This window comes from Sclerotinia sclerotiorum, genomic scaffold (genome assembly GCF_000146945.2).
Source record: "Sclerotinia sclerotiorum 1980 UF-70 scaffold_17 genomic scaffold, whole genome shotgun sequence".
In the NCBI taxonomy this organism is placed as follows: Eukaryota; Fungi; Ascomycota; class Leotiomycetes; order Helotiales; family Sclerotiniaceae; genus Sclerotinia; species Sclerotinia sclerotiorum.
In genome coordinates, this window is record NW_001820819.1 from 714,599 (window position 1) to 736,472 (window position 21,874).

General features: G+C 41.1%; 7 protein-coding genes across 7 annotated transcripts; 3 read left to right on the forward strand and 4 right to left on the reverse strand.

Moving 5' to 3' along the window:
* Nucleotides 1-1,561: 1,561 nt before the first annotated feature.
* SS1G_11212 (hypothetical protein) lies at nt 1,562-5,988 on the forward strand (the record flags this gene model as incomplete). The annotated part of the gene is made up of 9 exons (XM_001587920.1): nt 1,562-1,615; nt 1,733-1,848; nt 1,907-2,824; nt 3,180-3,271; nt 3,833-3,856; nt 4,087-4,372; nt 4,706-5,008; nt 5,608-5,707; nt 5,977-5,988. 9 exons carry the CDS (start codon nt 1,562-1,564, stop codon nt 5,986-5,988), a joined length of 1,905 nt encoding a protein of 634 aa, XP_001587970.1.
* Nucleotides 5,989-8,981: 2,993 nt separating this feature from the next.
* SS1G_11213 (predicted protein) lies at nt 8,982-9,953 on the reverse strand (the record flags this gene model as incomplete). Its single annotated transcript, XM_001587921.1, has 2 exons — nt 8,982-9,837; nt 9,904-9,953. The coding sequence occupies 2 exons, from the start codon at nt 9,951-9,953 to the stop codon at nt 8,982-8,984; spliced, it is 906 nt and encodes a 301-aa protein (XP_001587971.1).
* Nucleotides 9,954-11,427: 1,474 nt separating this feature from the next.
* SS1G_11214 (predicted protein) lies at nt 11,428-12,680 on the reverse strand (the record flags this gene model as incomplete). Its single annotated transcript, XM_001587922.1, has 4 exons — nt 11,428-11,541; nt 11,718-11,983; nt 12,390-12,520; nt 12,634-12,680. The coding sequence occupies 4 exons, from the start codon at nt 12,678-12,680 to the stop codon at nt 11,428-11,430; spliced, it is 558 nt and encodes a 185-aa protein (XP_001587972.1).
* A 628-nt stretch (nt 12,681-13,308) lies between these two features.
* On the forward strand, nt 13,309-13,575 carry SS1G_11215 (predicted protein; the record flags this gene model as incomplete). Its single annotated transcript, XM_001587923.1, has 2 exons — nt 13,309-13,385; nt 13,536-13,575. 2 exons carry the CDS (start codon nt 13,309-13,311, stop codon nt 13,573-13,575), a joined length of 117 nt encoding a protein of 38 aa, XP_001587973.1.
* A 2,821-nt stretch (nt 13,576-16,396) lies between these two features.
* SS1G_11216 (peptidyl-prolyl cis-trans isomerase B) lies at nt 16,397-17,483 on the reverse strand (the record flags this gene model as incomplete). The annotated part of the gene is made up of 4 exons (XM_001587924.1): nt 16,397-16,674; nt 16,770-16,921; nt 16,980-17,106; nt 17,156-17,483. 4 exons carry the CDS (start codon nt 17,481-17,483, stop codon nt 16,397-16,399), a joined length of 885 nt encoding a protein of 294 aa, XP_001587974.1.
* Nucleotides 17,484-18,129: 646 nt separating this feature from the next.
* SS1G_11217 (hypothetical protein) lies at nt 18,130-18,300 on the forward strand (the record flags this gene model as incomplete). The annotated part of the gene is made up of 2 exons (XM_001587925.1): nt 18,130-18,198; nt 18,256-18,300. 2 exons carry the CDS (start codon nt 18,130-18,132, stop codon nt 18,298-18,300), a joined length of 114 nt encoding a protein of 37 aa, XP_001587975.1.
* Nucleotides 18,301-19,119: 819 nt separating this feature from the next.
* SS1G_11218 (predicted protein) lies at nt 19,120-20,837 on the reverse strand (the record flags this gene model as incomplete). Its single annotated transcript, XM_001587926.1, has 3 exons — nt 19,120-20,399; nt 20,452-20,574; nt 20,609-20,837. The coding sequence occupies 3 exons, from the start codon at nt 20,835-20,837 to the stop codon at nt 19,120-19,122; spliced, it is 1,632 nt and encodes a 543-aa protein (XP_001587976.1).
* Between the last annotated feature and the right edge of the window lie 1,037 nt (nt 20,838-21,874).

Consider the following 21,874-nt stretch of genomic DNA (forward strand, 5'->3'; position numbering starts at 1 on the left):
CTCATCTGACGACGGTAGTTGTCGGTCTTACATGTGATATATCTTCGAGATATTGACGAAACAAAGCAAAATCGAATTGAAACTTGGATTATTCTCCGGCACGTCCAATCTTCATGAGCTGTCTATATTTCAACTCAAGCCCAAAATATGGTCGACACCGAAAGAAAAGAGTATATTAGCACTCTCAAAATGGTTAGAGCCGGATTAGTAATACCGAAGTTCTCCCTAGAACCGTTGGTTCTCTATTTCGTGCACCGATGTTACCCGACACGCCTGACTACTCACAGCCATCACAATGAATTAATGAAGATATATCTCGTGGAACATCGACATGACAACTTATTAACAGGAAGGAGTCAAACTCTCTTCATGTTCCACACGTACAGTGTACACATATATACTTGTTATCTGCTTATCGCAGTGGCTATCGGCGAAATCAGATCATTCATTCAATCGGCAGAAGTCTTCTGACCGAAGCTTGACGACTTGAAACATTTAACATCTACTTTTCTTGGAATCTCTTCCAAGGCTGACTCAACTGTATACAAACTGCCTGATCATATTATCGGGTAACGTTACAACAAGCTTCTTTGATTCGTTTCATTGAAACCCTTCGAGATCAATCTTTTTTCCTCTCAAGGGCTGCGTTGCACACCCTTGTTTCCTTCATCCCACCAAGTGGCTCATCGGCAATCTTCACCCCTGAAGATCGGTCGGGCATTTTATCACGCACGAAGGTTACCTTCCGCATTTTGATATTCAATAGCTTGCATGTGCCGGGAAAATGTAATTCCATGTGCCTCTGACATGCACCATCACTCGTGGTTTTAACTCCTTAATTTCTTCAGGTTCGGCGTCCGTGATGATGATTGGAATTTCTCTTGTCCCCGAGGAGGCTTATATCACATTTTCAATCCAAGGGAGGTATGAAAGTTCAACCCCGCGGATATTGAATTCCTCATTGAGAAGTCATTTTTGTAATCCCTTACCTCCTTTAGCAATGGGCTGTGTGAGTCTGGAGTGGCAGTTAGTCATTGAAATGTGGGAACCCCAGTCTTGGGATATTGTCAATATTGTCGTTTGACCTGTTACCTTTCAAGATTTCAATGTAAAGTTACCACCCGATCGACATATTGCGGTTTAGAAACTCAATTATGTGAGTAACCTTTGGTCACTGTGGATGTACCACAAATTCGCTGCGCCGTGGACGTCTGGTTATTGGCGGTGCGAATGAGGTGACACGAGTATAAGAAGGTCGGGTACTCCAGCTAAAGTGATGAATGGTCCGAATAAACAGCTCAAGACTCTAGTCCACATCAATACCTTCCATCATTGAACTTTTCTGAAGTTTCCGAATCTTGTTCTGTTTATAGAATCATTCAATCATGATTTCGCTTTCCAAGCTTGCTCCTTTAGTGAGCATTATCGCCAGTATTCCTTCCGTGATAGCGGGCTTCGATCCGGCTTCGCAGAGTAACGTGGCTGTGTACTGGGGTGAGCTAATCTGAAATTTTCTACCGTGAAAGAATTTCGGGTTGACATGGGATAGGACAAAACTCATATGGTCAGGGCTCTGGAGCTTATGTCCAACAACGACTTTCATATTATTGCGCAAGTAAGTTCTCAAAGCCTGATATTTACCAACAGAGCTAACATGAAACAGATACGGAGATTGATGTACGAACACCCTCACATACAAACCCCCCATGAACTAATCTAACGATAATCGTAGATCATCCCATTGGCATTCTTGTATTCTATCAACACACCAGTTCTCAATTTTGCCAACCAAGGAGACCTATGTACAACGATCTCAGGATCTACACTCTTTCACTGCTCAGAACTTGAGTAAGTACAGCGTCTCCCTCGTATTTGGATCCCATGCAGAGTCTAAAATTCATCATAGAGCCGACATAACTACATGCCAACAAACATATAATAAGACAATTTTACTCTCTGTTGGAGGGGCGACTTACACTGAAGGTGGTTTCACGTCTACAGCAGCTGCCATCACAGCCGCGAATAATATCTGGTCATGGTTTGGACCCTACAGCTCAGGAGTAGTCCGACCATTTGGTACCGCTGTTGTTGATGGCTTTGACTTTGACTTCGAAAGCACGGTATCCAACATGCCGGCATTCGCGAATCAACTTCGCTCACTGATGGACACAGATAATTCCAGAACATGGCTACTGTCTGCCGCTCCACAATGCCCGTACCCTGACGCAGCAGACGGACCCATGCTAAATGGAGCAGTATCATTCGACATTGTCTGGGTGCAATTTTACAACAACTACTGCGGAGTCCAATCCTTCGTCGCTGGCTCATCCACCCAAAATAACTTTAACTTCGATACATGGGACAACTGGGCCAAGACCGTATCCCTCAACCCTAATGTCAAAGTCATGCTCGGCATACCCGCCAACACTGGTGCTGGTGCTGGATATACTACTGGCTCCGCTCTTGCAAGCGTAATTGCGTATTCCAAGAGCTTCTCGAGTTTTGGTGGTGTGATGATGTGGGATATGAGTCAACTTTACGCAAATGCTGGATTTCTCGATGCGATCAATGCAGACCTTGGTAACCCAGCGATCACGGTACCAGTTACTACTAGCACTACTACTAGCACACCCCCATATACTACTACTACTGCTACGACGACAACCCCTGGTACGACTCTCACAACTGTGACAACTACTAGTGCGACTCCAACCTCTACAGGTGGCAGTGGACTTGTTAATGAGTGGAATCAATGTGGTGGACAGGGCTGGAATGGAGGAACCGTCTGTGTTCCTGGAACAACTTGTGTTGCCTACAGTATTTGGTATTCACAGTGCAACCCTTCTTAGATTCTTTTCTAGCGATCAGGATCGAGAGAGTTGTGTTTGGGAAGGGCAGGGTAGGGCAGGCCAAGACGGGGCAGGGAAACGAGATTTTTGTATAATGGCTTTTCTTTTTATATTTCTTTGAGACCGTTACAGATACCCATTTAGTTCTTTTGTACATATCCTAAGCTGCGGATTTATCCACCTGCTTGGTGGGCTCCCAGCTTAGCAAACCGCACATAGTATGACCAAAGGTGGTCGGAAAGGAAGTGGATGGTGAGAAGGGGGAGGATGGAAAGGGGGAAGGGGCGGGGCTTTTCTTTATATTCTTTCCTAACCTAGAATTTTTGATAGCTTTTTATTACATATTACAATTTACTATTACTATAATCCAGGAAGTGAAAATTTCAGATTGCTACTCACCAATATTCTTCAGATCCTCAATTGTCAGTTCAGTAGCTCTAAAACCGGAAGTTGAGTTACTTTCCATTCTAATCATCCTTCTCTTTCTATACATTGAAATGTTTTCCATCATGGTGCTACTTACGTAAAAATCTATGACCCAAGACCACAACAAGCCCACAGAAGCTTCGGTAGCATATAGAAATATCCTTATTTCAAATCTCTAATTTCGTAATGCTGAATTCAATCTATTACGTCAAGTATTATTATACTTTCCCACTGTGAACTCTCACTTTGAGATTTGTACTCAAAACAAGGAAGAGTTGGACTCGAATATGATGCACTGTTAGTCCAGACTCTTTTGGGCCAGATCGGCGTGCTCCGAGTTATATAGACTAGGAGGACTTGGTAAATCAGAAGATCTAGACTAAATTAGACTTCAATGCTAAGGTTAATCCGGGAAGGCGTTGAAATGTAGATCATTATTGGTATTGATAAATAAATTTGGACGAAAAAAATATAGATATAAATATTATCGAGGTGGGATTTTTCTGGGGGAAATTTAAAGAATTTATTTTAATTATAGGTTTTTCTAATGCTTTAAGGTTGTAATATTCGACTTCTCTTGGGTGAGTTTGCAGATAGGGTTATGTGACCGATGGTAGAGGTACTTTACAGAAATAGGCAAGACTAAAGGAGATAGCATCATCTACTAGAATTTTAGAGTACTGCTAGTTAAGTGATCGGCGATGTTAGGCTCAATAGTATAGCAGGTGCAATTGTAATGAAGCTATATATACTTTCACTTTCACTTTCAATACAAACCAACCTTCTTTACACTTACAATATAAATTTATAGAGACCTATACAGGGAATAGGTTCTTGAAAAGATTTCTGATTTCAAGATCAAAGATCGAAGTTCAATATTCTCAAATTTTTCCTTTTGCTATCAAAGCTTTTGAATTCGATTTCGATTTTTTCGATAATTACCTGCCATTACTGAAGATTGAAGATGTCCTCCTCGATCGGCAGCGTGCCTTAAAATTCACTCTTACAATCCAAAATTCCTTGTCATTCCTCAAATCTGCCTTCGCCAACAGAGGCTCAACTGCGAATAAACTCTGGCCGATACACATTTTTTCGCAGTATTATCGTTTAAGCCTTGATTAAGGCATGTTTCCGACACGATCGACGGATATCCGACAAATCTGAGGCCTGATGAGGCTTTAGTACATTGGTTCCTGGGTGCGGATAGAATACATTGGTTTTATACGATTTTGGAGCTGCTAGCTTTGACGATCGTGGCTGGGATAGCTTCAGAGCTTTACGAATTAGAATTGTTGGGAATAATACCCTTCTATTTGCCGATTTATTCCTACTGCAATTGGACGCTCTCGAATTGTGTAAAACTACAGCGGCATTTTTGAAAATGTCAAACTTAGGCTCTTGTCTTGACAATTGGTACCGAGAATTCTTAGATCCCAGACACCAGATAGGGTGTTAGACAGCTGGAAACAGGATTCATTGCCGTCACTTAGAAAGGCAATATACAATCATCCAGATACTTTCCTCGTATCTTTCGTTGCAGCTCTTCCTGCACTCAACGGCCTAGCGAGTGATCAAGAAAAAAACAAAGAGACAGATCCTCCAGATATTAAACTTTATGAGATTATCGAGCAGCTGGCACCAATGGAAGTTTGTTTATTGGATCTTTTATTTTGTGTGGTTTCGATAGCACTAAGGGAAGGAATGGGAAAAGTCGGAAAATTGAAGTATGGAGAGTACATATTAAGAAGTATTAGCTCTGAGGGTTTCTATTGCCATCTCCCCTGTTCAGTACTCCGGATCAGACTGGCATGTGAATACCCATTACACCGCACCATTTGCACGGCGCCGTTTGCACCGCATCATTTCCACTGCACCAGTTGCACCATGCAAAAGGGTTACTTAATCCGTACAACGCTTTAAATTCGAAATTTCTGGAGCGGAGCACATAGCCAGAGTGGTTGCTAGGATAATGGCTAGGGAGGGAATCCGGAGGGCCCCTGGAATGGCAGGAAGAGCGGCGGAGGGTTTGTGCGAATGGCCGATCGAACGGAGGAGGTCTTTATTGTTATAAACCACTTATATTAAGTTATATACTTTGTATGATGCTTTGAGCAAGAGGCATATTGGTGGCTATAGCGATATTAATGGGAGTTAGAGTGTAGGATTTTTAATGGCAAGGGAAGGGATGTGATGTTTTGTGAAGTGTAGCGATATTCGCTACAGGCAACGACAATACAGGCATATGCAACCCTTGTAATGCAGCAGGTGCGGGGACAAGATTATGGGTTGTAAAAGCTGTAGAATTCCTAATCTAAAACAAGAGCTATTTAAGAGCAAGTAATCACATTTGTGGCGGCTGTTGCATTGTATACAATGCATGCGTCGCAGTTGCCTGTGACGCAAGAAGTGCTGCCACAGCAGGCGTTATTGATGTACTTCACCCTTAAATAGAACCTTTTGTAGTATGAGAATGAGATAGCTTTTACAATTTTTGTATCGAATCTCTCTACAAGGAGAGTTTATAAAATAATAAAAGGTTTTACAAAGAATTTCATAATGAAATGGTTTAGATTAGTCATTGACCTGACCCAAGAGGTGCCACAGCTACCAGCCACTGTGGCTTGCACGCCACTGCACACCTCAACGTTTCAAAGAATTTTACTTTAGAATACAATCATTCATTACTAACTACCGGGTCTAGGTTTATAGATAACGTGGTTTATCAGCGAGCGGGCCATATCACCGAGCGGGCCACTTTTACCTCAATTTATCATTTCAAACCCATATTATTTAACAACAATTAAATCAATTGATTGAAACTATCAAGAATCTAATAATCTAGGATCTATTATACTATTCTGATAATTTCTTGAATTATGACCAGTCTTTCCACATTTACTACAGCATCGACTAGTAGATGATTCCCCATGTGACGGAAAAGTCGTAAACGGAGTCAATTCAATCACTTAGAATCTAAAACTAAAGAACTAAGAAGATTCTAAGTAAGAAGGTCTTTATATACAGGGCTAGTGCACGTGAGCCACTAGTGGGTAACAACCGTCACGTAACAGAATTGGTAAGTTTCAAAGAGGTAGATGGAGAGGTAGAAGTACGAATCCTAATATCTAGTTTTGAAAGTATAGATTAAGGATCGAATAATATTAGATCTATTCTTCGAAAACCAGCTTTCATATTCTGAATAGTAAATGATTGTAAATATACAGCTTTAAAGACTATAACAAATTCAATCTTAGTGATATAATTGATATAAGCTTCGATAAATCCTTCAATTTAATAATCATATAAATATTTGTTGACCTCCTGGGATCTTGGCAGTATATATATATATATTGTATGATGTATATAAAGAACAAACAAAACTCAACTTTTAATTCATTCTTTCCTTTTTGGTATACTGTTTGTTTGCTTTCAATATTTTGATTTCAAAGCACTTTAATTCCGAAGGCCGAATACCTAACTTTATTCCTTCATTTTTTTTGTATATATACTCGCAGCTTAACTGCTTAGCTAGAGAATCAATCAATTCAATCTGATGTTCTTTCTGGTCTCAATAAACCCAATAATATTTGAATATGTCAAAACATTCAACATCAAGTGATTGAATTAAATGACTTGGGTATAATAATAATTTGAGGTATATAATATCATTTGATTTGCAATATGATTGAAAAGGTATTGATTCATAACTTTCGTACTTATCCAATACTAGTATTCGATATTTGCTCTTCTTTTAACAAATAATATATTTATCAAAATGCTTTAATTATTCTAATCCTATCTTATTACTTGTTTATCTATTGAAAGTAGATTTAATAACCCAATCTGCAGGAAAATCGGTTTCGATATATCAATTGAAAAAATAAACTTATCCTTGAACTATCAGAAATAAAGGTATAATTTCATTTTCTTTATTATTATATATAATTGCTATAGCCCACTCTCGATTGCTTGATTGTATTGTCTTGCTTCTGCTATTTCGTTCAGCACTAATTACAATCATTCCAGAGTATATTATACCCATCATAAAGCTGGTTTCGTCGAAATTGTAGAAACCACAATCTTGAATACCATATTTCGCCCATATATTCGATACTAATCGAAATCATTCTTTAATAAGCTTAGGATCTTCACAAAAAGCTTTTTGGAAATTATAAATACAATTAAAACACATTTTTAATTCTAGACATTATTTGACAAAGCGATGAGCCCAAAGCTTTCCAATCTTCTATGTATCTCGCGATTCAAGGATATAATTCGTTATATCTTCTACATTATTCAATTTAAATACAAACCCTCTCTTATTCATATCGATTATATATTGAATAAGTACTTCCTCTTTTAATTTGGTCAAATTATAACTATTTGCTCGAGATTCAATACAGGGGGTAGAATCATCCATTCTGTACTGAGTCTTTATACACAGGATATTATATAGCTTAGCAATCTTCCGGATACTTAATTTTTGGTCTTTATTGATAGCTTCGATAGCTAAAAGTATTCGACCTTCTTGATTATTCGATTCCATAATATATTGTTGATAAATCGTGTATTGAAGTTGAAAGATATAAATTGAGGTAAAAGTGGCCCGCTCGCTGATAAACCACGTTATATGTTATTAATTCAACAAGCAAACTGTTGGTACGAGAAGGATACGGAAGACGTAGCACCCACGGATTACGTAGGTCCTGTATGTCTAATTGTATTCTGTCTAAAGAGCTAGCTACATATTGAAAGTAGTAAGTCTTATATAGACTTACTAAAAGAGCTAGTCTCTTTCGCGTTCGCTTAGTTCTTTATTACAGTAGTAATTGAATTGAAGTCATTCACTTCGTTCACACACAAACCATCAGCATTGTTATATTGATCATTATATCAAGCTTAAAGTCGTCATAGTATCCTTCGACCCAACTATTCCACTGGTCTAGCAAATAGAGCTCTCGCGGTTCCTACCTCATCATTCATAGAAGTGCTCGAGCATATACAGTCCAACTAATATTGAGCATATGCAAATGCGAAGCTAAGCATTGATTAAGTAGCACATGCAGACCACCTGTTGACCTCCTGTGATCTTGGCAGCATATGCATATATATTGCATGATGCATATAAGGAGCAAACAAAACTCAACTTTTAATTCATTCTTTCCTTTTTGGTATACTGTTTGTTTGCTTTCAATATTTTGATTTCAAAGCACTTTAATTCCGAAGGCTGAATACCTAACGTTATTCCTTCATTTTTTGAATATATACTCGCAGCTTAACTGCTTAGCTAGAGAATCAATCAATTCAATCTGATGCTCTTTCTAGTCTCAATAAACCCAACACCACCTATCTGCTGCGCAATACCTTTACGTAGCAAGCTTCCCAGGTGAACAGCCTCTGCTCCAGAGAACAAGGGTGTCAGGAACATCGACCAATAGGCTTACAACATCGACATGTATAATTTATACACAGGCTCCAACAAACTTATTGAACCATTCAGCACGCCGATGATCAATCGGTGCCCTTGCTTTCCGTAAGCCTTCCTCCGTTTGCATTCTCTCCACAAACATGCTCATAGGAACCCAGCGCTCATCTGCTTGCCACGAATTCATGATGGCAGCGGAAGCGTTTCGGGTACTTCCGTAGTCATTATTCATGAAGTAGGTGATAACTCCGTCCCATAACAAAGTGGGCAATCCATCGATATTACCCCCAACCATAGAATATGCTGCTTCCAACAAGATTCCCCTCGCACAGATCGTCTAGGAGGCCACCCAAGAAATGTGAGCTAGCTTTCACTTCTTTCAGGTTCATGAGATAGCAATGTGACGAGGACTCATTCAATCGAATATATGCTCCTTCTGGCATTGGTGCCAGATTTTCCTTCTTGGGGCTAGTTGGCCCACTTGACGTGTGCCTCTCTTCAAGTTGAGATGTATCGGCGGTTGAATCAATGGCGGCTCTTGCTTTCTTCTCCACCACGTTAATTTCAGTTTCAGGAGATGCTGGTCGCTTTGTCGGTTTCTTGGTGTCTTCCACGTCGGCGGGTGGCAGGGCAAGACGAAGTTTAATAAAGGGCACCAGCTGCTTGCGCAAATGCAAATCGCTCTCCTCGCTGGCACCAAGACATTTTGCAAGTAGTCGGACATTCTCAACGTCATTCGTTTCAGCCGTCATATAAGAGGTATAAGGAAGTGGCTTTTTGCTCAGAAATCGCACGAGGCAATGAGTGTATGTCCAAAGCCTCTTGCTAGACCAACCAAGAAGCGCTTCATATTCTGGCTTTTCCTTGATTCTCCAAGAAATTAACTCCTCCATGTAAATGATCTTTTCGCATCGTTTCATGGTTGTCTTCGTGGATTCTGGATCGTAAAAAATAAGATCTCTGTTTTCAAGACGGCCATGACATTTCTCATTGAATATGGAATAGAGAACGGGTAAGGCCTCGAATAATGGAGCCTCAAATACCCTTTCAAATCGTGGCTTTTCTCTAGTTTTATTCATGTAATAGTATGCCTGAATTACGATTGTCCTGGCAGCAATTTGACCCATAACATCATCTCTAATGGTTATCTTAGCCTCTGGGTCTTCATTCCTCGTCGCGTGTTGGGGATAAAATATCACTTACGCGCGAACTGAATTTGGTTCAAACTCTGGTGCCCCAAAATTCGCTGTCATTTTTATGGCTTACGAAAGCTCTGCAAGAATAGATTTGAGAATGGAACTCTCTCAAAAAATTAGGCACACTGGTTAACTTTGAGCCTGTCGTAATGATGACAACACGGGTTGTTGACCCACAATATTTACAACACATGATTCACTACAGCCAATTACTGTCATCCAGAATATGCTGACGTGAACACGGGCATGTCTTTATTAGTTGTTATTTCTTATCTCTATCTGTTTCAGCTACAAAGATACTCACTAATAACTCCATCGCGATTGAAACATAATATTAGTAAAATACGGGTATTGGCGTTATCCTATACATTAATTCTTACTACTACCCCATACATACTTTCAATCCACCAGAGAATGATATATGAGATGAAGTGACTAGGCAGTTATTTTGTGCCCCGCGTTACTTAAAACACTTTTTCTTTTCAGAGCCTCACCTACTCATGGCATGAAACCATTGATAAAGCTTCTGGATTATTGCGGACCGGATGAAAACGGTACTGGCCATTGTCTTTATTCACATCAAGGATATGAGTTTTGAAGTTCTTAATATACAGGTATCTGGAATTGAGGCTCGTACTTTGCTCTGTTCCAGCTACTGGCAACCATAAACAAACTGTCACATGAAAGAATCAAAGGCGTTTTACATTTTTCAGAAGTTTTCATTTACGATAATAAACACAATTGGAGTGTTTCAAAATCATGGAGCACTCAATTTGTATGACTCCTGACAAAAACGATATATTCCACCAATTCTATCTTTTCGTTTGCACCCCGATTTCAGCATCCTGCAAGTTTAAAGGTGCTTTGAGGCTGAAGGTTAGATTTGACAGATCGTTTCAAGTTGGAAAGCATAGCAGTGAATTGTGGGAAAGGGAGATATACTTCTGTCACGATGGCGCTGAGAAACGGTAGCGAGCGTATCTATCTTATAAGTCTACTAAATTCCTTCAACGTTAAAATTTTAAGACTGCATCAGACAGTTTTCTGTAATAGTTTAGTGCTACCAGCTAACTCAAATATCTGACGAGCTAAGTAAGAATGACTATCAAACTAAAACCTTAGATGCAGAAATGCTAGCCTTTACAAAAGTATGGAAATAGCTGGCAAGCACCAGATCCTGCTTGTTCCAATTCTGCCACAAAGCCTGATCTAGCTGACATCGCTCAATGAACATCACGATAGGTGCCCAGCGCTCATTCTCACTACATTATAGCATCTTCTCCACCACGTTCCTAGACAGACTGAAACACTTCAGTACTTCGTCCCAGAGCAGGGTAGGCTTGCCGCGACGACTTCTCCCGATCACTTTTGACACGTCTCCAGTAGTGAATGCACCGGTATGTAAGTCCTGTAGGAGCCGACCAACTAGTCCTGAACCCTTCATTACTGATGATCTCTTTACATGGAGAACGCGCGGATATGCTTCGTTGGGGCGCTGGATATACGCATCTGTTGGCACAGACGGAAGTTCCTAGAGAGTAGTGGTTGATTGGTTTGGTTTCTTTGATCTCCATTTGGTAGGAGGGGGTTGACGTGCTTTCTTCGAATTTCGTGCAGTAGGAATTGGTGAGGTTGGTCTATCCGGCTTGTTCAAATTAGTATCTGACTACGTTGGCTTTTTCGAGTTCTGCTGAGCGGGGTCGACTTGTTTGATTCTTTAGACTTTTGTATAGTAGATTTAGGTTGCATCTCTTCCATCGATTCCTTTAGAGTAGGGGTTGGGTGCGATTCCTTCTTCAGCCTTTATAGAGAGGAGCCAACTTTGGTTTTTTCCTTCGCATTCAGCGTCATAGGAGGTGACTGGCTTTCTTTCTCAAGTCTCTTCGGAGTGGAGGTCAATTGATCTTTATTCAACTTCTGTGAGCTGCGTGTCGATTGAGTTTCTTCCTCTACCTTCACTTGATCAAAAGCCTTCTCTTCGGTCAAGTCAACAATCTCAGATTTCTTACATTTTTCTATTTTGGCTGGTTTTGCTTGCTCTAATGTTCCATTTTCTTGGTCTGACCTACCTTCAGAATTTGCGAGCTCTAACGGAGGAACTCATCGCATGTATTAAATTAATGCGCTGCGCACAACTCTGTCTTTGATTTCCGTGTATCCAAGGTATGCTGCTAGAACTTCAATACTTTGCAACTCGATGGCCCAATGCTTTTGTGCATGACCCATCTTGGAGTCTGTAGATAAGGGCTTTCCGTCCAAGAAGCGTACAAGGCAGTCCATCAATATCCAAAGAGTTGAGGTATTCATTTAGCAATTTGGTCGTATCCTGGGCGGCGATACTAGAACTTCAACTCAATTATATTGTACATGTGTACTATCTTTCCCGGGACTTTTGAAAGCCCAGGCTTGTCTGTTTTTGCGTGTTCTGGATGGTAGCAAAGTTGATCCTTTGAGTCTTTCAAATTCCATTGCGTTACAAGTCAAACAACGAACGGATCAAAGGTAGTTTATCAAAGATAGTTGCTTCTGATGCTTTGATCATACGGGTCTTTTCCTTGTTATTCTTCAGAAAGGTTGCTTTGAAAGTAATTACTTTCGAATGTCTCTGGTCCTTATATACGGTGCTAATAAAAGAAAAGTTATTAGTATTTGGTATATCAAGATCCAAAGTCAATTTCACATATTACAACATCAAATAAAAACTCCTGCAGATCAGAAAGAATGATACAGCGCTTACAGATTGTTTGCGCTATCCGATTTCTTGTCTTTTGAGGAGTTATTCATCATTTCAGTGACGGAAATGTTTTGATATAAAATCGGCTTGAATTTATATTTAATAGTTTGTAATAAAGTTGAGGTGAGTTGGAAGAGGTTGAGGTTCAATTGGGCTTTCACGACAAGTAGCTGCAACAGGAGACAAGTAATTATCACGTGATATATCGCCTAGGCTCGGTTATATCGGTAGACTAAAGGCTTAGCCTTGCAAATCATTACATTTTCCGGAAAGAAATAACCCAACATAGTTCCCATTATCTTGACTCATATTTGTAAAGTAAGGAGCCAGACCTAAGGTGGGCAGCATAGGAAATTTTACTTCGTTCTACCGGCTCAATTTTTGTCTATCCGCCTCGGAGGCTAAAGCTTAAGCCTGGCTCACGCCAGAAACAACGAATAGCAAAGCTAATAGACCTTTGTTAACTGCAAAAAGCTACGTTTCGATCTTAAAGTGATATCTTCAATTTTTTACTAAGGTTTCGAATTAATACTAATAACAACCGCTCTCGCTGAACTTCAACTCTGTCTCCACCAGAACCACACAAGTTTCCAGCACAGTTGATCAGAGGCCAACAATCACTTCAGAAGCAAATCCATTATAGAAATTAGTCTGCAGATTCTTACATCACCAAAACACATGATAGTGACTCGTCAAAACGAGAGTTATCAGAGCTGGGAGAAATATATTCAGGACTTTGGCAAAGGACATTGGCCGTAAGTTATCTCAAAGAGTCACAGAATGTTATTCAAATAAGTTCCAGACAGTATCCACAACAAAATCATTTAATAGGTAAGAATGGTTACCTTCGTGGGCAGAGATTAATAGGTTAACCTCAAACTAACAGAGTTTCATCGAGCCTTCAGCATCAATCCGCAGCCACTTCCAAAATTAGCAATCATCTAAATGCTATGGACCCTGTTTAGCTTGATGAATCTGATGCCCTTCGGCCACTGCGATGTAAAAAAGCCTAGTTGGCCGATTCATCTGTAAGTTAGATATAATGTAGCGGCGGAGTGTGGCACTAGCTGGTTTAAAATACTCACTCATTACTGAAACTAAAGCTAAAGAAATTGAGGCGGCAAGGTAACTTCAGCAAAGGCTTTCCGCGCTAGTGAAGCCTACTTCAACACTTTAGCTGTTACCTTCGAAGAAGCGTGGGAGCCATCTTCTAAAAGGTACAAACCGCCTCCTCTGGAGATATCTAAGCCTTCTCAACCCGATAAACCTCGTCCACAGTTCCATGCTTTGTCAATAATTGATAAAGGAGACATCCTTGATGGAAGCGTCGAGGACGTACTGCACTCTGTAGCTCCAGGTCACGGTCCACACAGTAGTCAACTCCTGAAAGCCCCGTCGGAAAAAAACTTAATGTCCGATCCTGGGGTTTAAGAGAACTAAATCGTTGGAAGCGACACATATAGGAAACAGGAAGGAGTCTTAAGAGCACCAATAAAGGCCCTCAAACTTGTGATTCTGAGCATGAACAAGCCTGATGCAAGTCACTACGAAGTGGATAATTCATATTTCGCACTGTCCGAATCTTCACTACTTGAGGCCATTATCTACGATATACCTCATTCTATTTAGCAACCCAGAAGATTGAAGGTGGTTATCAAGTGGATGCACACACCGGTTCTGCGCAACAGATCTTCTTGGCATTATCTTATGGTATAACTTATCAACAACGAAAATATACGCCATTACAAAAAATTTTTGGGTATTAAGATATGTTTAGGACTTTTTATATGCTCCAAGTATCCAACTGTCTTCTGTAGATTGTGTTTTTCTTATGTTTTCTTTGCCCTCGGCAGAATGTGGGTGGGTCTGGGCCTCGTCTGTCTCAATAAGCGAAAGTTTTGCTACCAGTGACATCATCAATCTTCGCTCTGTGTGACTTTGATCTCGCGTACACAACATACGGTGGACTTAGAATTTATCGCACGATATAGTAGTAGTAGCAAATTCATAATCGATTTGATCTAACTATAGCTAAGGCTATGCGGACGATATATATAAGGACATTGTTCTTCACTGTTATTAGACGCGCATAGAACATTTTTGCGATCAACAGAAACATGACATGTTTGTTACACAACTCTCATTATTACTGATTATTAAGCAGCATCTGGAATATTGGAAACTGCAATCTTTTGTGTTTGGAAAATTGTCCTAATATGTTCCTAGAATAACTTTATTAATCATGAAAGCAATAAATGTATTCCCTGCTACGGATTAAGCTGGTTGATGGGCTAGTTAACTAAAATTGTCCAATGCATCATGGAGCCTTCTGCTTGTGTATATCGGCCTTAGATGCACTCACGTCACGTCAATATGGATAACATGGCCGTTCATAAAAGGAATAGTTGATTAAAATGTTGAAGACTGAACAGGAATCTTCGAAGGCTGAAATACGTCTGTACACTTTATTTACCAAGCTCCCACCACATTTTGAAGAAGATCTTGTGGCAAGTTTCTTTTTAAATCGAAGCTTACAGAGACATTTCAGTCAATATATGGATAAACAAAACGATTGACGCAGTAACTATGCGCTGATTCGTGACAATTCCAAATTTTCAACCTTCTAAATCACGAAAGACAACAGAAGGGTCATTGGATTTGGCTTCTAACCTGCATTTGACTGAATTATTGTCTTCCAAGTCGTATACCTGACAAAAAATTGCATTTTCCACTCATTCTGCGTTCTTGTCTTTAAAACAACGATCAAAGTATGTCTTTCATTCCCTTTTCTTGGGATCCTCCCGCAGAGTTTTCCGACTTGGCTCTTTCATGCTATGCTTCTAGAGCCATCGCATTGCGCGATCTTTTTTGCTCATAGAGGTTCCAGATCCAAGTATGCCCACTATTCCTACACCTGCCTCTCCTACCATTAATTTCTAATGAATGGTGGATTCTGGTGGTTTCCTAGCGGTGGATATCCACTCTACATTAAGCGAATCAAGCTTGGGAAGAAACGCTACCCATATCAATTTCTGACCCAAACAAATTTCTTTCATGGAGTAGTCCAAGCCATCAGGATGATTTTAACAGATGCCTGGTTTGTGTAGTAATTACCCTTAGTAGGCCTAGTCCTCCTTGTGGTTGATAATTATGTCATCGGATACTACACCACGGATTGAGTCTTGAGCGGCCATCCCAAAGAGACGACTGACATTGACATCTCAAAGGATTGAACTTTTCCCCATTGAGGCTTTTATTTGGGGTGAACGAATGCGAGGTGCCTAGTTCCCTGAGGCAGCCATCATCCAGGATGTGGTTCCAGACATGGCTTCCAAGGCACTAGAGCCTTGGCCAGAATGGATTGGTGAAACTTCTAAAGATTGTGTTTAGCAGAATTTTGAATTCTTTGAGAAGGCAAAGTTGGTTTAGACTTTCATTAGTTCAATAGATCAGTCTCTTACTATATGATCTATTGTGTAGATACGTTCAAATGAATACTCAGTTTTTGTTGAATCATACATATTTTGACTAAAGGAGAAGAGAGTGAAACTAGGAGAAGTCTGGTGGAGGAGATTGGGTGATACAGTATGAGTTTGTTAGGATTGTAAGATTCATCAATGGGTATCAAACATTCAGCATAAATGATCGTGTTTTGGCGAACCACTGGGTGCAGAATCAAGGATCAACGCAAATGCAATCCTGTTGATAGATATGATGAGAGAAAGTAAGGTAGATAAAGATTGACCTTGAAAGGAAAGCTATGTGACTAGACGATTGACTTCTCAAATTTCTTGCTTCTCCTGTTCATTCGCACATAAAAGGCCACACATCCTAAGATGACAACCAAAAATAAGCCCTTCTGCATGAGAGTGTAACCTGCCTCATCGGCATAACCAAACTCCTCTGTTTCTGTTTGTGGGGTACCGACAACTGCGATAGGTGGAATGACTGCGGTGGCAGCATCAGGAGTAGAAGTATCGATCGGAGTAAGTGGAACTTCGACCTCCTCCATACCGTGTTGAAACTCGGCAGTACCGTATTCATCTGCAGCACGTAAGACAGACGAATCAGTAAGTCCTCCCAATGACACTCGCAGCATTTCCGCGGAAGGAGTCTACTCTAGAGTTCCACGTGGATACCTTCTTCTGGTACTGGTAATTCCCCGCTCTCGGTGATCTTGACAGCGTCAACTGGTCTGTCTGATGCTCCCTTCTTTACGTTCTCGATGGCTTCGACAATCTCGTAGCCCTCCAAGACTTCGCCAAAGACAACGTGTCTACCGTCAAGGTGACTACAAAAAAGTTAGAATAAACAGTTCTTACAAAAAGGAATAGAATAAGTAGACTTACGATGGAGTAGAGGTGGTAATGAAGAATTGGGAGCCATTGGTGTCTTTTCCGGCGTTGGCCATGCTGAGAAGACCTTTCTTGGAGTGCTTCAACTTGAAGTTCTCGTCTGGGAACTTAGCTCCGTAGACTGTCCATTGTTAGCACCCCACATATCAATCGCAGACTTTATAACCTACTTGATTTGCCTCCAGTTCCATCACCCTTTGTGAAATCACCTCCTTGGATCATAAAGCCCTTGATAACACGGTGGAAGGTAGAGTCCTGGTATCCGAAACCCTTCTCGCCAGTTGCCAAAGCTCTGAAGTTCTCAGCGGTTTTGGGAACAGTCTTGCCGTAGAGGCCTAGAACAACACGACCCATAGGTTCATCGCCGTGGCTGATATCGAAGTAGACCTTGTGGGTGATCTTTGGTCCTTTGACAGCTTCAGCCGTTTGGGCAAAGAAGAGGAAGGTAACGGTTAAGATAAGTAGTGCAGAGACTACAAAACGTTGAAGAGTGAACATCTTTAAAGCCAATTGGATGTCGACTTGTGTGATTGTAAGTTTGGAAATAAAGTATGGTGTCGCCCAAGAAAGAACTTAAGAGGACGAAGTGAAGAGGATATGTGTTTCGGAGAGGTGTCGATTAGATTTAGCGCGGGGTGGCACGTGCAAACCTCGGATTGGGAAGGTCATACCAAGAGGTCCGTGCATTATCAAAAATCATCAACTTCCAACGTTCCTCGCCGTCTTTGATTTGTTGTGAAGGCACATATCCTCACTACTTGTAGCATTAGAATTCCTTGAAGATGGTACGTGTGTGCGAATTATTTCTATCGTTGGAGTACTAACGTCGTTTGGAGGTTTTCCTCCTAGGAAACTCGTTTGCCGAAAGAATTTTGGTGAAGGTAAGACCTCCCCCTCATCTCCAATTGGCACTCATATTTTTGGTTCGCGTTCTTATGGCATATAGAAAGCTCTGGAGTCATTTTATGGCTTGGGAAACCAGTATTCTACACGCATTATGGCCAAGCATTATATTCATCCCACGGCGACAATCGGTTCCTTGTCGCAGAAAACAGTCACTTCTCTAACTGCTGAACTTTCTACCATGCCCCTAGAGACTGAATTGAGACGAAGGCTTCAGGATAACATTGAAAGAATGAGAACAATGGGTAGTTATCGCGGAAGGAGGCATGCCATGGGTCTGCCGGTGAGAGGACAGAACACAAAGGGTCAGGTATGTATAAACCTGCCGAGCGGGGTATGCAAAGCTGTAGATACTAATCGACGGTAGATTTCGACGGCTAGAAAGCTCAACAAAATGAACAGGAAAGGTTGAATGGTTTATACCGGGAATTTTTGTACAAATAAAATGGCATTGCGGGCGCATCTACATGGTTAGGCAGGCTGTACGAATAGTGATGATGAAATTAACAATGAATCACGCTTCGGGCTCGAGGCGTAAGGTTCCGGACAATAGGGACAAATGTAAAGAGGTTTTCTGATTGTCCGTAAAGTCTCAAGAGAAGCAAGAAGCTGTGTTTGCAGGACAACACCAGAATAACATATGAATGCAGGTATGATCACACGACTTTCAAAGCTTCGAAATCTGCAAACTTCAGAGTACCACTGCGCGGACATATTCATGGAACATTTCAAAGTTGAATACAACGGGTAAATTCACAATTTTAATTTTTTTTTGGATATCTTTCAACCTCCGTTGGATCATCCAAACTAGGACAAATAATGAGATCACACAAGTTGGATAAAATCAATTTCTTTTAAAAGACTTTCCGAGTTTGGGAATACGAAGAGCATTTTACGGATTCCTGCACCGATCAGACCAGTCGAGTAAGATATGACATTTTTGAAGCAATTACCACATGTTCTTTCAACTAGTAGTTCCCTCAGCCGGGTCATGCTTACCCACACTCTTTATATCTCCGGTCCTCCGCAGTTGAAAGTATAAAATTTGCAACTATTTCTAACGTTCCTTTTTTTATCGCGAAATTTTGTATAATGCTCAAGCGAGACGCTTCTTTTCCAGCTGACAACCAAAATTTTCAGCCATCAATTCATTCTCTATTCCTTTCCGTGGCTCGAGCAGATTTTCGCAGCATGAGTTAAACTTGCCATTGATTATTCCCAAATAATGGGCTTAGTCCAGCACATTTCCAATGTCCATATCAATACCCATACATTGAAGGGCGACAGATCCTCCGAATTTCGTCAAATCGTTGTTCATTGGCGGACTCTTAATTCCCAGGCCTGTGTTTCCCCCTTCCTGGTTTGAGTTAAACGCAACTGAAACCGCATCGTCCCAGTCCTTTTGCGAAATTATGCCAAGATGAGCTCCCTGGTTTGAGTTAAATGCAGCGGAAACTGTGCTGTTCCAATCCGTTTGTGAAGTAATTACACCTATATTTGGAGTGTTGCTTACATTTGAATGCAGCAGCGCCGTCTTATTGGTGGCAAAAGGGAAGCCTTGTAAGGTCGACTGATTGGTATTATAAGGCTCCCCGGAGTTCGCAACAGCGCTGCCAGGGGAGCCTTTGCTTAAAGCACTAGGTGAGAACTCCGAACGAGGTGTGGAAATTCCATAATCAGCAGATGTTAGATTGTGCTGTGGCGTCTCATGACCTACTGCTTGTCGCTTTTGCCGTTCGTGGCTCAACGTTTCTGCGGAAACTTTCGTGTATCGCCGCTTTCTAGGGAGTGCCAAATCGGAAGCTTGTTCAATTGCAGGAGAAGACCTAACCATGAAATTTTGAGTTTGGCGGGAAAGTGGATGAAAAGAACCTTTTTTTTGGAGCCGTGGGATAGCAATCTTCCGAACTGGCGGAGGTACTGGCTGAAAAAATCCATTTTGTTTATTTGCAGAGGTTTGAAGCAGCATACTCAGAGCAGGCGAAGGTACGAATCCTGCCTGTTCTAGTCGAGGTGCAGATGGAATGATTGCCGGATTATTTTGCGCGTCTGAGAATAAAAAATCATCCCGCTCATCATCCGAGGAACCTTGGTCAAACCCGCAAAACGAAGTATAGTGCGAGGCGCAGCCTAGTTTTCCAACTTTTCTCAAGCTTGCAGGAAGCTCAGCTGCTATTTGGTTTTCGGTGAAAGAGGTCGTAGCAAATGAACAACTGAAACTAGGGGAGGCAGTAGACGGACTTTGACGTTCTGTGAACGACGATGCCGGGGTCGGCGGAGCTCCAAATGTCCCAGATTGTGTGAGACTTTCTTCGATGGCTGACAAAGGTGGAGGCATTCCGAATGAGCTGATGGCTTCATTAATTGCGACGATTTCTCTTTCTTCGGTGGGTGTCAATGGAGGGTGTATCATTAATGAGCTGGTGGCTTGATTGAATATTGTCATGTCCGCCAATACCCACCATCTCTGGCACTGCATGTCCACTTGAAGCAAGGACTCTGCCCAAAACTCTGTATAATTTGTCAGCTTTTCCTCGTTTTATGCGTCTTGTCCGAGTCTTACCATCGATGGATATCCAAGGGGCGCCTGTCCGATCATGTTCCTCTACCCAAGCGGTGATATCTTCTGTGTAGCGGACCAGCAATTGAAGCATTTCGACGAACTCAGGGTCGCTAGGTATTCTGACTAAATTGATACAACTGTTAGCACAGGTTTCTACTCTCAACAAATTGTCTCGCACCTCTCGGGTCAATCAATTCACCACCCATCTTCACACTGAAGACTTTGTGGATTATAGAAAGATAGTTCAGGAACATGTTGTTCAGATCTTTCGCCCGCTGAATTTCAGGGCGCCGTTCGAGAAGTTCTCTGAGAACTGCATCATTGTGTAAAGCAGAGCGCAAAAGCTCGCTCCATACTTCTGTTAAGTGGATGTTCATCATATCCATTGAAACAAGGCCCGCGCTGTAGTTGTTATGTAGGGGGAGAAAGACAGTTGAAAAAGGCTCCCGAGCTGTTGATGGTAGATAATCTGACTCTGACAATACTTTATGTAACTAAAAAAATTCACTTGTAGATCCCATTCATCCACTCGCTTTTGAGTGCACAGAATACATTCTCTAGAAATTTGTATTCTTGACAACCGGATTTCGCTAGAATTTTGGTGCTAGCTGCTGCACAATACGCTTTCGTTAACTCTACCCGATTGCCACATGGTAAATTATACAATCACAATCAAGCCCATCATTATTCTGCGCACTAGACGTTAAGATTGATTGGCTCCGAATTGAGGGGTAGGTATCTAAGCCTTGTCACCGTATTCATTCTGACCAGGTTTCATTGGTAACACTTTGGATGAGGATGAGTGGACTTGATTAATGCTATATTCAATGAGTAGCAGTTTTGCCAGATTCAATAAAAGTCACAAAGTTGAGAACTTTCTTGATTCCAAATCGCCAAAAACGAATGTGTTGAGCGAAAGGTCATCGTTGCCACGTGTACTAGCTTAGCCTTTTTACACTCTCCAACTCCAACAACTTCATCAGCAACAGGATAAACTACAAATCATTTTGCTGAGTTAAAAAAGAACAATTCAAAAGTTTGATGTTATGCCCTTACAATCCGTCCATTGATTGCTTGATTTTGAATCTTTTGATGAATAATTGAGAATATTCACCAAAAGTCAACGCCGTTTCCAATCATGACTTCTCATATGGAAAGGGAATTTTGAGCGGTGAATCTGGGCAATAATTGGATCTCCTCATCGTATCAAAAAATTAGCTAAATTCAAGATTTTGAATAATGGATCATTACTGGAGGATGACATCCTTCGACTTTCGCAACTCCTTTCAGCCAAAGACGAGTTTGAGATTAGCTGTGGCCAAGTCTAGTTCCCTGTCGTATCCTAGGCTGACTCCGCAATATCACGTCTTCGAACTGTGTAATCGGCCGCCTTCTGGCCTTTGTATGAACTTTATTATTGCCC